Source organism: Euprymna scolopes, chromosome 29 (genome assembly GCF_053919585.1).
Source record: "Euprymna scolopes isolate OS-2025 chromosome 29, ASM5391958v1, whole genome shotgun sequence".
Lineage (NCBI taxonomy): Eukaryota > Metazoa > Mollusca > Cephalopoda > Sepiida > Sepiolidae > Euprymna > Euprymna scolopes.
This window is the reverse complement of record NC_136510.1, coordinates 98,458,894-98,477,566: the sequence shown is the minus strand read 5'-3', so window position 1 is coordinate 98,477,566 and position 18,673 is coordinate 98,458,894. Positions and strand designations below refer to the sequence as shown.

The following is an 18,673-nucleotide window of genomic DNA, read 5'->3' as shown; positions in this document are numbered from 1 at the left end:
TCTATGTATTATCCTATGATTACTCTTAGTGTGAATCTATGTATTATACTATGATTACTCTTAGTGTGAATCTATGTATTATCCTATGATTACTCTTAGTGTGAATCTATGTATTATCCTATGATTATTCTTAGTGTGAATCTATGTATTATCTTATGATTACTCTCAGTGTGAATCTATGTATTATCCTATGATTATTCTTAGTGTGGATCTATGTATTATCCTATGATTATTCTTAGTGTGAATCTATGTATTATCCTATGATTATTCTTAGTGTGAATCTATGTATTATCCTATGATTATTCTTAGTGTGAATCTATGTATCATCCTATGATTACTCTTAGTGTGAATCTATGTATTATCCTATGATTACTCTTAGTGTGAATCTATGTATTATCCTATAATTATTCTTAGTGTGAATCTATGTATTATCCTATGATTACTCTTAGTGTGAATCTATGTATTATCCTATGATTATTCTTAGTGTGAATCTATGTATCATCCTATGATTACTCTTAGTGTGAATCTATGTATTATCCTATGATTATTCTTAGTGTGAATCTATGTATTATCCTATGATTACCCTTAGTGTGAATCTATGTATTATCCTATAATTATTCTTAGTGTGAATCTATGTATCATCCTATGATTACTCTTAGTGTGAATCTATGTATTATCCTATGATTACTCTTAGTGTGAATCTATGTATTATCCTATGATTACTCTTAGTGTGAATCTATGTATTATCCTATGATTACTCTTAGTGTGAATCTATGTATTATCCTATGATTATTCTTAGTGTGAATCTATGTATCATCCTATGATTACTCTTAGTGTGAATCTATGTATTATCCTATGATTACTCTTAGTGTGAATCTATGTATTATCCTATGATTACTCTTAGTGTGAATCTATGTATTATCCTATGATTACTCTTAGTGTGAATCTATGTATTATCCTATGATTACTCTTAGTGTGAATCTATGTATCATCCTATGATTATTCTTAGTGTGAATCTATGTATTATCCTATGATTACTCTTAGTGTGAATCTATGTATTATCCTATGATTACTCTTAGTGTGAATCTATGTATTATCCTAAGATTATTCTTAGTGTGAATCTATGTATCATCCTATGATTACTCTTAGTGTGAATCTATGTATTATCCTATGATTACTCTTAGTGTGAATCTATGTATTATCCTATGATTACTCTTAGTGTGAATCTATGTATCATCCTATGATTACTCTTAGTGTGAATCTATGTATTATCCTATGATTACTCTTAGTGTGAATCTAGTCTGGATTTTTTAAAAAAAATCTCTTTTTTTGTACTTGTTTAGGCAATGGCAAAATCATGACAGAACCTCCCCTCATCATCTTCTTTCCAACACACTGGACAACCTCGTCAGTATGCCCTGTATTTAAAAATCCAGGTGATAAGTCATCTCCCACTCAGTATAGACCCATAAGTCTCCTGTGTGTCATGAGTAAGCTGCTGGAATCCATATAAAATAAAGAAGTAGTCAACCACCTCAGCAGAAATAACCTCCTTAGTGACATGCAATATGGTTTCCATTCTTCTATGTCTACAGCAGATGTGCTAACGGTTATAGCGCATAGGATTAGTAATCTCTCGACAAAGACTTCCTTTCTAGGGCAATTGCTCTAAGGCCTTCGATAAGGTATGGCATAAGGGCCTACTTCAAAAGATTTCCAGCTACGGTATAACTGGAAATGTTTTCTCAATTATTAAATAATTTCTCTCTGATAGGCTCATAAGAGAAGCGGTTGATGAGCAGAAGTCAGAGGCCCACAGTATTAATGCTAGAGTCCCTCAGGGGGTCCATCCTAGGTCCAACCCTTTTCCTGATCTACATCAATGATCTCCCAAAACACATACTTAAATTATTCGTTGACATCTATGCTGATGACACGACCATCTATGGCAACACATCAAAAGCTGTAAATGATAAAGTTCTCTCTGATTCTCTCTCCTTTGATCTTGAGCGCATGGTACAGTGGGGGAAGAGGTGGCTGGTTACTTTTAATGCATCTAAAACCAAGCTCCTATCTTTGCATCATCAACGCTCTGATCCCCATCTGGCATCAATTGAAATGGATGACTCTCGTCTTGGGGTGGCTTTATGTTTTGACAAGCTTCTGGGTTTGACCTTTACCCCTGATCTGAAATGGAAGACGTACATCAAGCCTGTTGTCCAGGTTGCTGGGAAACTGGTAGGATCCTTCTACCGCTTCAGAAGATATCTCACTACTGATGCAATTCTCTATCTGTATAAAAGCCAAGTATGTCCAAGGATGGAGTACTGCTGCCACATCTGGGCTGGAGCTGCTAAAAGCAGCCTATCCTGCATTGACAGAGTACAAAATAGACTTCGTGGCTTAGTGGGGGATACCCTTTTCTCTTCCCTGCAACCTCTCTCCCACAGAAGAGACGTTGCGAGCCTGTCTTTGTTTTATTGTTATTTCTATGGCAAGTGCTCGTCTGAGCTCCAATCTCTGGTCCACCCTCGTCAATCATTCACGAAAAACACTCGTCTAGCTGAAACCACTGTCAGTAATTTTCCCCTCTTTATCTGTGCCTGAATAAAAACGTAGATTCCACAAACAAAGCTTCTTTCTTAGAAGTGCACGTCTGTGGAATTCTCTTCTGTTTGCCTGTTTTCCACCTGATTACAACTTGGATGTCTTCAAGTCCAACATAAACAAATTCCTGATGAATCGCCCTCTTAAGTTACACACTTTATCAAATCTCTAATACTAACTATTACTACGATACTATCCCATTGATTACTGTACACGGAATAACCCTTATCCACGAGTGGCTTCCGGACCTTGAGAAGTGGTGACCTTCATGTAAAAAAAAAATGTTTTTGGCATAATCATTTTCCGACATAGCATTGAAGCACAATTGTTTTGTTTTTTGTTTTTTTTCTTGCCAAATAAATTGAATTGAGTTCAACTGATAATAGGTGACTCATCACCATCATAATCATCATCATAATCATCATCATAATCATCATCAACATCATCATCACTGCTCCAATATATTTGGAAAGGAAAGCAAGAAACAGAGAAGAAATTCCAAAGCCAATCAGTCCAAGGAAAGAAACTATTAAAGTAAAAGTCTTTCCGGTACTAGGTACCTTAACAGTGAAGGGTGGGATTTTGATGCTTTAGAGTATATCAACCTTTTTCAGGTAATTTATTTTTTGTTTAGTTCCCTTAACCCCAAACAAGGTACATTGCCATTTGGACCTGCAGACATAGTCCCAATTAGTAGCCCCTCATGTTAATTTTTGTCTTTTTAGCTCATATATACAGCATTTTCAGTATTTTTTAGTCGTTTTACGTTTGGATCCATATGAATGATTTTTTTTTTGCTTTTAACTAGTATTTTTCTAAATTGGGAATGTGAGCACCCATGTTGTGTTAAGTGTTGACAAATCGAGAAAACTGGAGAAAATACAGAAAAAAAAAGAAAGGAAAAAAAGACGATTAAGCAGAAACACTCCGTGCTTTTCATATCCGATGAGATGTAACAACGAAACTTTTTACATGATATCAAATTTGAAATCGTCTGGTTTATGTGAAAATTGTAATATATATATATATGCACTGTAAAGTGTTGTCAATTTAGCGGTTTTGCCGCTAGATCTGCAGATTTGGCTTGGAATATAGCGGGTAAATTTTTGACCTAGTGTCGTATGTTTATTTTTTTACTTCCTCTAAATTACTTTTAGTGAATTGTATTATTATTTATTTTTGAATCCTCATTTTCATAGTTCGGGACCCGTGGCACAGTGGATAGAAGCTTTGAGTCTCTACGATCCCAGGTGAGCATTGTGTAAAGATAGTGGTTTAAATCTTACCCAAGCAGGCCAGAGGATTAATTGGCCTAAAACGCGGTGAGACAACAACTATGAAAGACAGTAATTTCTAGGGATACAGTTACAAGACTCAGCATTCTTATCTCGTCACGGTTAAGCACCTGAAGAAGGCCAGAGGATGAATTGACCAAAACGTTGTGAAACAACTATGAGGATGAGGGCAATAGTCCGCAAAAGAATGAATGCACATAGTATTAGTGAAATACATAATTGCAAGCAATGTTACTACAGTATTATACTTGAGTAACACTGCTAGTAATATAGAATCGAAAGAACATTTGATTTTGAAAAGGAGAGCGTTTTTCCGAAATATCAAAATATTCCGGACTCTATTAATAGTAAATGAAAAATTTACTGAAAAATATCACATATGTTGTCTCCAATTATTATTATATTTTATTCAGGTACTCTTTTACCATTCCTTTCTTTCGCATTGCAAATAGCCTTAGTATATATATATATATATATATATATATATATATATATATATATATATATATAGTATATATAGTATATATATATATATAGTATATATATATAGTATATATAGTGATATATATATAGTATATATATAGTATATATATAGTATAGTATATATATAGTATATATATAGTATAGTATATATATATATTATATATATAGTATGTATATATATATACATATATATATAGTATATATATATTATATATAGTATATATATATAGTATATATATATGATGATTGCAACGTCTTGTCAGACGAGTGCCACTCCCTTAGACGTTTAAAATCCATGAGCCCAAATGCCTGAGGGAGTATCTATACAAAGATGATGTTACAGAGTCTTAGCTTTGTACGACAGCTAAGTCTCTCTCTCGGTTAAAAATGTTGAGATCCAGCAACAAGCAAGAGCAAGATAGCCAGCAACAAATTAAACTGCAGACCAGCTTAATGCGGGTACTGGTCTCCCGCTTTGTTTTTTTAAATCAAAGATTTGCTTCTCCTAGAAAGGTTGCCTTCACCACGGCTTACAGGAGCCCTCTCCACCCCAACACACACACACACACACACCCCACACACACACACACATACACAAATATACACTGTGCTAGTTGGCCGTTGACCCAGAAAAAGAGTTCATTCGCCCTTTTGAAGGTCTTGTTTTTAATCCTTCAGGGAGACTAGCCACCCTCCTCACCAAACAAGTCTGGTGGGGGAACCAGTTTAGTATATATATATAAATATATATAGTATATATATATATATATATATAGTATATATATAGTATAGTATATATATAATATATATATATAGTATGTATATATATATATATATATATATATATATATATATATATATATATAACTATTATATTAAAAAACAACTAGGTGACCGTTTATATTTTACGATCCCTCCCAAAAGCAAATATAAAATCATTAATTTAAAACTAATTATTTTTGCTTAGTATAGTTTTTGGTATGTTTTTGTTGCCAATAAAATCAATACGATCAATACGCAAAACATTCATCGTAGTTACGTACTCTCTAAATAAGTGATGTATATTTTTCAGGAAATTTCGCAAATATTCTTCGTACTAGATTATTTTGTTTACCCCTTTTTTACCCCAAACATGGCATATTACCACTTGGACATAAAGGGTTACTATTTGAGACCATATCTTCACATTAAATTAAAACTTATCAAGAAGCCACTCGAGGATAAGGGTTAATGAGTGCACATTAGTCAATGGGATAATATCGTAGTAATCGTTAATAGTGGAAATTTGGTAAATTGGATTACTTAAGGGGACGGTTCATCAAGAATTTGTTTACGTTGAACTTTAAGACGACTATATTGTAGTCACCTGGAAAGCAGGTTATCGGAAAAGAGTTCCACACGCGTGCAGTTCTAAGAAAGAAACTTTGTTCATGGAATTTACGTTTAAGTTTAAACACAGATAAAGAGTGAAGGGAATCATTAATTCAGCTAGACGAGTGTTTCTCGTGAAAGTTTGGCGGGGGGGACCATAGATTGGAGCTCAGACGAGCACATGCCATGAAAATAACGATAAAGCAGAGGCAGGCTTGCAACAGCTCTTCTGTAAGAAAGAGGTTGCAAGGAAGAGAAAAGGGCATCCCCTATTAGGCTACGAAGTCTATTTTGAACTCTGTCAAGGTAGGATAAAGTCTTTCTAGCAGCTCCTACCAAGATGTGGCAACAATACTCTATCCTTGCACGTACCCGGTTCTTATATAGGTAGAGAATTGCATCAGCAGTGAGATATCTACTGGATCGATAGAAGGATCCCACTATTTTCCCAGAAAATGCACGTTACTAGTTAGGAAAGCAAAAAACACGGAAGAAACTCCAAACTCTAGCAGTAGTAGGGAAGAAACTATTAGAATACAAGGTTTTCAGGTATCTTGTCGGGAGTATGTACGTCGAAAGTGCTATGAGTTCATCGGAGCACATTCCATAAATTACTTGTAAAACAGGCACAAAGATGTATCATTGAAGCAATGGGACAGGGGTTGGAACTTGGCCGACAGTGTGGGACCTATTAGATTTGAGACTCTTTTTGGGGGGGGGGGTCTGTCTGAAAGGAAGAGACTAATGGTAGGTACATCTACCCAGATTTAGCAACAATATTCCGTGCATGGGCGAATGATACACCGGGTAATATTGATCTTAACAATAGACGAACCCGTGCAGATCGAAGTGACACGAAATTTGGGAGACAAATTAGTTTGCAAGAAAAATTGACAGGAAGAGATCACTTGTAAGATTAAAGATGCAGAGATGGGACAAATGTTGGAGCTTGGTTAATAGGACGAGACCTGTTAGATTGGAGATTCTTTTTTTTATATATAGTAGATATAAATCGATAGAAGTTAGTTAAAGATGTCAATTGACATAACCAATTATTTTACCAACATAACACAAAAAAACACAAAGTAGTATAACACGAAAAGATAAAAAATAATTAATATATGACGGCCATGTTTTAAGATTTTACCTTTTGAGTAGCAGGTTGCCGTGAATAGGCGACATTCAAATGAGATAAAATGGAATCTCTTAGGGCAGCTTCCAGTTCGGTCCGATATATATGATCCGTATCTTGTCTGCGACATCCAAAATAAAGGGAGAAGACATATTTGTTGTTTCTCTCGTATCTGTTGTCATGGATACATCCTGTAAGAAACACAAAGCTTTAATTTTCATTAACAATACACTAGAAATTGGGATTAAAAATTAGTAATAAAATACAGTACAGTATATGATGCACTATATAATGCAGTATATAATATTTAATCAAATAAAATTATAAATGACATCGTAAGGCGGGGCAAATACCGTAACCCGGGTCCGGGCAAACATTGTATTCCACATCGTAACCTGAAAAAACCGTATCCTTGGGTCACCGTATCCCGGGGTTCTACTGTATAATTTTTTTTTTTTTTTTTTTTTTTTTTTCTTATTGGATTATTCGTCACGGAAGCATCCCCTTTTACTACCAAATCAAGCTTCTTGACAGAAATGCACCAAACCTTGACGTTATTTTTTTTTCTTTTCCCGTTGTAAAACTCAATCATGTTCTGCAAAGCCAAAAACAAAACAAAAAAATTGTCTAAAAAAAAAACAAAAAACGAAACGAAACCAAACGTCGTGAATAAATATTTGAAGATAGAAACAACGTGAAGCCTAAAACCCCCTTTTTAAGGCAAAATTATCGGATTCAGCGTTAAAATGACCCGAAAAAGGGTTGTTATGCCGTAAAACAAAACTATCACGGAGGAATCTATACTTGCACTCAACAATTATGCTAGGTTTGTTTAAAGAAGTAAAATATCGAAACGAAAAATGTCGTCGTCAGGACACCAAATTAATCTCGCAGTCAAATTTAAAAAAAAAAATTGCGAAAGAGATAATATGACGTACACCTGTCTTACTTTTTTCATTTTCGGTTGTGTGTTCCTAATGATGCCGACTTTAACAGAGCTGAGAGGGAGAAGGTAACGAAATATTAAGGTCTCATGTCCGATACATCTTATGTACGATATGTCTTATGTACGATATGTCTTACGTACGATATGAAAAGAAAGTGCAATTTTAAGATGATCTTCATCATTCTAATAATTATAAGAGCAACAGAATTGTTTAAAAGAATTTAAAAAAACCACTTGACGATTATACCGGGTGAACCAAGGGGAACAAAGTGCAAAAGAAATACAAACAGTTGCACAAAAACATCCCTCGGATGTAGTGGCTGAAATAGTGGGCGAATATCTGGAATCCGATAGAATGCTCCATCCCTAACAAAAACAAATTACGAAAATTAAAACAAAGAGGAAAACGATTTTATTTAAAAAAATAATTTCATATGGAGTCCTGATGAGAACATAAATACCGAAAAAGTTAGTCGATTTGTGTAGACTCTTCCTCTCTCTCTCCCCCTACACACACACACACACACACAAACACACACACACACACACACACATATATATATATATATATATATATATATATATATATATATATATATATATAGTATAACTCCTATAATTTGAACATCCGCTTCGTTCAAATTAGAGGATGCTGTTCAAGTTAACTTTAATTTTCTAAGAATTACGAAATAGTAAATGAAATTCATTGCTATACGATACTTCAAGTATATATTAAGTTGAGTTTACGATATATTCGAAAGTAAGAATTATTAAATATTATTACCAGGAACGAAAACATTGAAAATAAATTAAATTTACTTTTACTTGTTAGGTATTTATTACCTAAGTTATCATCTACAGAAATTATACATTTATGTTAAATACATTTTTTTTTATTCATTGAACAAGTCTCATTGCAGTTTCTATTTTCATCGATTGAGCTCTCAAGCGCTGCCATTGTATTCCGTAAGCGATCACGAAAATCTACAATTTCTTGGTTCTGTAGCTCCTTTATGATTATATCTCTTCATATAATTTGACGTTTGTCGAGTAAAATCAGTGTCACTTGTTTTCATAGAGTTGCAAGCCATTGTGATGGATTGTTTTACACTATTTTAAATATAGCAATCTGAAAAACAATTTACAGTTAGTGTAAATTAATTATCAATAGCTAATCTACATTAATAACATAATACCAACATTAACATTTCTGACTACACTATGTAAACAGTTTTACTGCAACTCCGCATCAAATATTCTAATACAATTTCAATGACGAGACAGTTCAAGTTTAAAGTTTAAAGAAAGTCCAGGTTTAGAAGTCCAAATGAGAGGAAGTCCAACTTTAGAGGAAGTTAAAATTAAAGGAGTTTTTACTGTATATATATATATATATATATATATATATATATATATATATATATATATATATATATGCCAGGCGTTACCAGGTCGAAACATCATGATATTACGTAATCTTCCACGACGTTATATATGACGTCATATATGACGTCATTTGCTATGACGCCATATATTGCGTATGTAAACAAACAAACGTATGTAAACAAACAAACAAACAGGAATACGATATATATATATATATATATATATCGTATTCCTGTTTGTTTGTTATATATATATATATATATATATATATATATATATATATATATATATATATATATATATATATATATTAGTGATGGATATGTATATATATATATATATATATATATATATATATATATATATATATATATACATTAGTGATGGATGATTCAAATATTTTCCCGATTCCGATACAATTACTGATTCCGTACTAAATCCCTGATTCCGATACAATTACCGATTCCGATTCTTTATAAATCTGTAAATATTTAACAATGGCTTTTTTGTATTTTCCTGATTACCGTAAAAAAAAAAACACATGTTAAATGTGCATGTATTTTCCCAGACGTAAAATCACACTTGTGAGGGGGGGGGGTATAGATTTTAGTTTTACTGGTAATAATTAAATAATAAAATATTTAATATTTTATTATTACCACCAGCAGTGGAAGATTTTGTTTTAAACAAAATCAAATAAAAAGACAATTAAAGGAATCGTTTTGGACAATCATCGGAAAATTTTCAGAATTTTTGCCGATTCAGATATTGATTCCAATACCTTCAATAGTGCCGTTCTTTCCAATTTCCGATTCGACTTTACCGTCCCAACACCAATATATATATATATATATATATATATATATATATATATATATATATATATATATATATATATATATATACTTTCAATGTTGTCTTGAAATGACTGAATACCTCTGTGGACTCAGGCTCTTAACCCTGAACCATACATTACCATTTTATTTTTAAAAATTCTATACTTTTCAAGAAAATGAAGTTAAACCATCAACTTTGTTGTTTATGGACGTTCGGCGCGAACGCATACCTCACGTTACAATCGTAACATATTCTAATTAAATAATAATTAGACCATTGGATTATTCGTATAATTATAATCGATATTATTTATGATCGATCCTGGTATAAATGTTTTGATTTTCATTTGTACTTACCTAGTTTTTCTAAGTCGAAACGTCTTTGTTGCCAAAACCCTCTAAAAGGGGCAATTCCAGTACCGGTGGCTACCATAATAACAGGAATACTGGGATCAGCTGGAAGATGGAAACCTGGAGCACTGATAATATAAAATTAGTTATTGTAGTTATGCATGATGCAAGAATTAAAATATGAAATAAGATTATCTATAAGTTTACATACCAATTACCCATGGACACGTGTTTCGCCGTAATACGATTCATCAGCGGACCTAAATTTAGAAAGATTCAAAACCGGGTCTATATTGACTGCAGCTTGGTTTCCCTTTTCTTCGGCACATTGTATGCATTATCTATAAGTTTATATACAAATTACTCACAGACACGTGTTTCGCCGTAATACGATTCATCAGCGGAACTAAAGATTCGAAACCGTGTCAATATTTACTGCAGCTTTGTTTCCCTTGTCTTCGGAAAATTGTATACATTTTTGTTGTGTTGGCCTTTTCATTCAGATTCATAGTAAGGCAATAGATGATATTGATTCGAGGCAAATTATTAACCATATTTAGTGCCCATCTATATTGGTCGACATTTTGATCGATACAAATATAGGAATCCAGAGTTATCTTCCTTAGTCGGACAAACACAATAGTTAATCAAAACGCGTGAAAAAAATTAAAAAAAAACAAAACAACAGCAACAACAACAGTGTAATAAAAAATGTTTTTTCTTTTTTACTAAATTTTTCCCCAATCTTCACGAATATATGGGGTTATTTAAATGTTAGTGAATGAAACGTGCTTCTATTATCATCAACGTATCCCTAAATGAAAATATTGATCCGGATATATAGTTCATGAAATCAATTGGAATATCATTTTTAAGAAAACACACAGCTGAAAACTCTATGTTCATTAAAAAAAAAAACAGAATAAAATATTTATCTTGAATTAAAGAAGATATTAACGTCAAAATAGCAGCGAATAGCACAGATCTGATTTATATATAAACTAGAACTACTACAACTCCTCCTATTTCTTTTCCTCTTCCTCTTCCTACTACTACCACTACCACCACCACTACTACTACTACTACTACTACTACTACTACTACTATTTAAAATAATATGGTACGCGACAACGCTTTTTGATCGAGGATTGAATGGATCTGCCGTATTATATATTATGTTTACATATAATGACAAAGTTAACTATAAGAATTGAATCAGGCACGTATATAAACTGCTTGTTAATAGACAGGAGAAAGAGAATTTACTTCTATGAGCTGATTATAGTGGCAGAAGGATGCAGTAAAGGAAATGGTATGAGGGGAAGGTTGTTACGTATAGTATATGTGACACCTTACCAAGTGTATCTTAAGTGTGATATGCCAGTATTCGCCAGAAATTATTAATGAAGTGTTTACTTAAGAGGGCGGTTCATTAGGAATTTGTTAACATTGGACTTGAAGACATCCAAGTTGTAGTCCTGAGGGAAGCAGGCAGACGACACATAGTTCCACAGGCGTGCAGTTCTAAGAAAGAAGCTTTGTTCATGGAATCCGCGTTTTTATTTAGGCACAGATATAGAGTGGGGGAAATTTTTCACAGTGGATTCAGCTAGACGGGTGTTTTTCGTGAAAGATTGGCGAGGGGGGACCAGAGATTGGAGATAGTTAATCGAGAATGATTCAAGTGAAGGACCTAAGGATAAAACACTTCAAATAATAATAATAATAATAATAATAATAATAATAGTATTAAAGAAGTGTTGGTTTAATCAAGAACTGGACCTAAATGCAGGGTCACTGATAAATTCCATCAAATGATGAAGAATATTATTGATTATTTATAGTAAGTAAATAGTACTAAATTATATATATGATATTTAATGTTGTCCTTGTGTTTATTGAATTGAGTATGTGCAGACGTAGTAGTGTCAGAATCTTTGGGAAAATCGCCATTGCAAATTTGACACCCCTAAGACAAAACTGCGAATAAAATATAAAAAAACTCGTACTTTCTGTTTTTAAAGTAGGTTGTTTATTTTCTTTATGGAATATACTTCCAAAATAAACTATTAAAGTTGTTTCAAACATAATAAAAATATTATTTCTTATTTGTTAAAAAACCGTGTTGACAAAATATCCGCTCGCGGTGATTGAATACGCGGACATTTTGTCTACACGGTCTTTTAACAAATAAAAAAGAATATTTTTATTGTTTTAAATAACTTTAATAGTTTATTTTGGAAGTATATTCCATAAAGAAAATAAAAAACCCACTTTAAAAACAGAAATTACGAGTTTTTTTTTTATATTTTATTCGCAGTTTTTTGTTAGGGGGTGTAAAAAATTCCGCCAAAATTCTGACACTGCTAGTGCAGACGCCATGTTCCTTTTTCGTAAATGGATCTTGTAAGCGTTCGGCCAATATAATCAGGTATTTTAAAAAATATTTATGAACAGCCTGAATAAATTGCAACATATATTTATCTAGTGTAAAAATAAAAAGTGAAAGATAATAACAAGGAATAAAAAAAAAGCAACCACGCACTTTTCTGGAAACTGGCTTTAAAGAAGACGATTTCCTAGAGTCTCATGGGACAGTATCTTGCGGAATTTTTAATTTTGATTTAAAATGATGTATTTTCAAATAAGTTTTCGTTATAATATCTTTAATTTATATATCATTTTAAAAAGCGTTTTTCACTCTATTTAATCGTTTAAATTACAATCGGTTTAAAGCAATTATGTCTTCTTTTCAGAACGTTCAATACTAGATAAAAAAAACGCACAATTTTCTTATTTCAATTCAAGCTAGGCCGAAAAGCTGCTGAAACAGCTCGTGATATCAATGAAGCGTTTGGCATAGGAACCACTACTGAACGCACAGCACAATGGTGGTTTAAGAAATTTTATGGCAGCGACAAGAGTCTTGAACATGATGAACGTCGTGGTCGGCCATCGGATGTTGACAACAATCAATTACGAGCCTTAGTCGAAGCTAATCCACGCACAACTTTTCGAGCACTTGCTTCTGAATTAGATGTAACCTTTATGACGATCTCCAACCACTTGAGAGAAATTGGAAAGACAAAAAACTTGGTAAATGGGTGCCTCACGAATTGAACGAAAACCAAAAGAAACAGCGTTATGAAGTGTCATCTTCCTTTCTTTTACGCAACAAGAACGACCCGTTTCTTCACCAGGTTGTGATTTGCGACGAAAAGTGGATTCTTTACGACAATCAGCGACGCTCAGCTCAGTGGTTAGACGCCGACAAAGCTCCACGACACTTCCTGAAGCTAGAGTTGAATTAAAACAAGGTCATGCAGACCGTTGGGTAGTCAGCTACAGGTTCATCTATAACAGTTTTTTGAATGCAGGCGAAACCATTACGACAGAGAAGTACTGTCAACAAATGGATGAAATGCATCAGAAACTTCGACAAAAGCACCCAGCATTTGTCAACAGGACAGGCCAAATTTTATTCGACGACATTACCCGAGCACACGTTGCTAAACCGAACCTGCAGAAGTTGAACGAATTGGGCTACGAAACTGCCTCATCCACCATACTCTTCCGATCTCTCATCTACTGGCTACCACTTTTTCAAGCATTTCAACAACTTTTTTCATGAGAAATGCTTCAAAAACCTAAACGATATCAAAAACGCTTTCAACAACTTCATCGCCACCAGAACGCAAGATTTTTACGTAACTGACATGAACACACTTGTTTTACGTTGGCTAAAGTGTGTTGATTCTAATGTCGTTTATTTCGACCGATATTTTTTGTTTGAGCCGAGATATGTTCATCTGATTTTAAATGCAAAAAACCGCAAGAACTTTCTTGTCAATCTGATAAATTACTGTTCTGGAGGTTGAAAGTTCAATCCTCAATGCGGGCGATACGAAAATTACGTAAGACGACACGATTACAAAGTTCGATAGAAAGATTCCCGAGTTCGACAAAATACGCCTAAAGAATGTTGGAGGTTACATCAGCCGAAATTTTTTTAAAATAATACTCAAGATGAGAACAGTAGTCCAAATAACATAAAGGACAGAAATTGTTGATCCTAATCTAAAAAATTCAGAACCATAAATAATAATAATAATAATAATAATAATAATAATAATAATAAACGCCACACTGAACCGAGTACATTGTAACCGTATATCTATAAGTTCTTCCCCCCATTACCACATCATTGAACCCCCTCCAAAAAAAAAAAAGTGAGACCAAACAGCCAAGTAGAATCAAGGAGGAAGAAAAGACCGAGGAGAGAGCACTGACCAGATCTCCGTTGGATAAGTGCGAAGAAAACTGGGACCTTGTGGAGGCATATTGCCACTCAAATTCCAGTGAAGACCAATAGCCACTGCCAACGAGAAATCAATGGCAAGCAGCTGTCGCGATAATACAAATTAATTTGTAAATTTTATCGAAAGAGGTGGAGAGTACTAGAAAGCTGAGGAGACTTGTTGTCACTCAGCTTCCAGGGAACAGCAAAGACTGTCTTCAAGGAGAGATCTTTGATGATATGTATGAAAGCTCCTTGTGAGCCAATAATAATAATAATAATAATAATAATAATAATAATAATAATAATAATAATAATAATAATAAGGAAAACCCTTGAATGCGGAGAATACTACAAGAATACAATATAACGAAGAAGCGTTACAGGGAATGAAGAACACCGAAGCTGCATATTTACAAGTTCTACACCCCCATCACGCATGCCCTCTTATTGTCTCATCACCGTTTCCCCAATAGAAAAGTGATACCAAAGAGCCGAGAAGGGTCAAGGAGGATGGAAAGACCGAGGAGAGAGAGCGCTGACCAGACCTCTGCTGAACAAGCGCGAAGAGAACTGGGACCTTAGGGAGGCTTACTGCCACTCAAATTCCAATATAAACCAATGGCCACTGCCAGCGAGAAATCAATGGTAAATGGCTATTGCGATGACGCAAATTTATTTGCAAATGCTATCGAAGGAGGTGGAGAGAGCTGGACGTCTGGGGCGACTTGTTGTCACTCAGCTTCCAGAGAACACCACAGGTTTCCAATCAGATCGGTTGTTGACTTGTGTGAAATTTCCATGTGAGCCAATAATAATAAGGGAATAATACTTTCGGATATCCTTTCCCTTTTTGTAGACATATGGGCAAAATATCCTGGAAGCCTAGGAAGTTAGACCTCCTAGAACTGCACGAGATCAGAAACATGCCTTAGTCAACAGGGAAAACACTATTCAAGAATGGTCAAAACTGTTGGTTTTGGTGCTGTAGGAAAAACCATCGCTGATGGCCGAAATGTTGGAATTTTTTGTACCAATAATTGTGCATCCCCGTGTGCACATTTATTATATTTTTATTCTGGTTCTTATATTTGATTTTTTTTGTATTTCGTATCTTTTATTGAACATGGGCTCGTACGAAACTCTCTTTAATTTGAATAAAAGGGCAATGCTAGCTCCGTGATAATGACGTCACTGGTCCCAGCGCGAAAATCGGGCTCTTTTGGATTCCGGCGCCGAGGAGATTGGACGCATTTCATTGCCTGTCGTGCACGAGGATTTCCTTGAGCTTTTCCTTCAAAGAAGTATAACCCGGCAAAGAATACCCGGTTGCAACGAGGCGAACTTCTGAATACTTTATTTACGCGGCTCCGGTTTGCGCATATTTTAAAAGAGAGTAATTTTCAAAGACTTTAAATTAAGAGAAAAAAAAGCTGTCTGTCATCAATTTGTGAGTACGTTCCTTAAAATTATTGTATTTGAGTTATTATGAGGAAGTACTCCTATTTGAATTTTTTAATACTTTATTCGTTCGTTGATACGACATTTTCAATATAAGAACCAGTGTTTTTTTTTCTTTCTGTATTATATTTTGTTACCTGATGTTATTTGTTTTTGTATTTTAATGCAAAAGGAAAAAATTGCAACTTTATTGTAAATAAAATCTCTTCTTCGTTTTAAAACAAGACCTTTCTATTTTATTCTTTACCCCCCCTTTTTATCTCATTCTTTTATTTTTTTTCTGCAGGATGTTAGTTTCGCGTCGACTTTATCTGAAAGAGGATAAATTTCCGACAGAAAGTCATATGATAAAAATACTTAATGGGAAATTCTCTTAAAAGAAGGGTGAGCCTTTTAGTTTAACCGCTTTGGTATTTAGATGTTTAAACAACAATTAATGTTATCTGCTTTTTTTTAAACAGAACCGGAAGTGAGGATGCACCTATTATCTAAATGTTAAAAGCGTTACGAAACTTAGGACCGACATGCTTGACATTATATTTTTATTTTTAAAGCGGAATAAAAGATTATCTATATATTAATGCTGTAGTACGTTTAGTGCAAAAGGGTGCGTGTCTCACAGTTTCCAGATTTTAAATTATTCGATCAGAAGATTCTATTTATCAAAAAAGTAGGTGATAACATCCGACGAACATTAAATTAGTATATAGATACGCTAATGTAATATTCGTAGTACGTTATCCCCCTTTGTATCCTTCTTTTTAATAAATAGGATCACCCCATCACCGAAGACGCAATATAAATTAAAAAAAAAAAAGTTAATAAAAAAAATGATGTCACTTTTAGGTTGTACGTGAAATTAAAATATATCTACTAGGTCTTCTGACTAAGATCCAAGAGTAGTATCTGTTCTGTCTAAAGATGGTATAATGATATCGTGAGGTTTTCGTTCGGGTCGAGCGTCCATACAATGGAAATATGTCACAGACTTTTACAAGGTTGTTGGAGATAAGCTGTAATGACTAGATGTATTCTAACACTACATTAACCAAATTATTTAAATAAATACTTTTAACTTTCACAGTTTTAACAAAAGGGCTACGAAAATATCGCAGGGTCTCCATTCACGCCGAACGTCCACAGAATTCCCAACAGCAATATGAAAGTTGCCATATGAAAAGTTGCCGCTGTGAAATTTCCACAGGTCCCGCTAATTCCATTTAATGATTTTATTATGTTGGAAAATTTTCATTATTTTTGTGTTTTTCAGATTATTTGGATTCATCGGACTACTGTTCTCATCTTGAGTGTGATTTTCACAACGTTTCGGTCAGTGTAACCTCCGACCTTCTTCAGATGTATCTTGTCGAACTCGGGAATGTTTTTGTCGAACTCGGGAATGTGGATGAAATTTCGAACGGAACACTTTTACTACACAGGGGTAACATGCTCTCGTTCCGTCAGCCATAACTGGATAAAGGTTCTAAGTAATTCGCGATTGTATTTTTCGGTCACTGATACCGAGAACTGCACGTTCAACATTCAGGAGATTATCACTTTGACAATTTATTTTGCCAAGTACTCTAACCACTGCGCCATGGGTCATTGTTGGTCCTTGTTACATCGAGCGAAATGTTATGAAAATGACACTCAAGATGGGAATAGTAGTCTGAAAAATCCAAGTAATACATATAACCGGTGCTCGGAAAACTCGTCCCGGGAAAACTCGTCCCGGGAAAACTCGTCTCCGGAAAACTCGTCTCCGGAAAACTCGTCTCCGGAAAACTCGTCCCCTTTCGCTAGGTAGGAAAACTCATCCCGTATTGAATAAATATCGATTGAAAACACATTTTATGATCGTTCTTGAAGGAGATATTGTTTTTTAAAATAGACTATAGCCCCCCATAATATTTAAAAAAAATATTTTAACTTGTTTAATGTTTTTTTTTTTTTTTTAAATAAAATTGATTTTCTAAGTGTCCATTTTCTACCTTACTGGCTAAGTTCTTAGTGGTTTCACTTATTTTAAAGCGTTTATTATGTTCATACAAAGTTAATACCAAATTTTTTGGTTCTTATTTGAACGATGTTTTTTGGAGTCATAAAAACAATAATAATAAAAAACAAAACAAAAAAATTTAAAAAAATCAGGGAGCGATTCGATTCTTCGTTACTTTTTTTGTTTTGGTTTTTTAATTATGATTATTTGTTTTTTTTTTGTTATGGTTTTGTTTTTTCTCTCATACCAAATGCACTCATGCGTTATTTAAAATTATAATTTTATCAATTATCAACATTTATTGTCGTCCTGTCAAATTTTGCAAAAATTAACTAATAAATTAAAAGCGAAATATTTTTTTGGCGCGAGAGATGCCATGTGCTCTCGTTAACTCATTTTTAATTTTTACTTCAAAATTCTAAAATCAATCATTAAGAGAAAAAGTAATCACTAAATAAATTTATTAATTAATTTTATTGAAAACTCCGCTATCGTGTATCAAGAATATT

The 18,673-nt window shown here is 33.7% G+C and overlaps 1 protein-coding gene across 1 annotated transcript in view; it reads right to left on the bottom strand.

The window, feature by feature from the left end:
* The window catches only part of LOC145252790 (nitric oxide synthase, inducible-like), a 140,300-nt gene that overhangs the window by 10,873 nt on the left and 110,754 nt on the right, over nucleotides 1-18,673 (bottom strand). The window contains exons 21-22 of the mRNA XM_080112737.1: nucleotides 10,414-10,535; nucleotides 6,904-7,079 (exon numbers count right to left, since the gene is read on the bottom strand). Of these exons, the coding sequence (XP_079968863.1) occupies nucleotides 6,904-7,079; nucleotides 10,414-10,535 (298 nt within the window). The remainder of the gene's footprint in view (nucleotides 1-6,903; nucleotides 7,080-10,413; nucleotides 10,536-18,673) is intronic.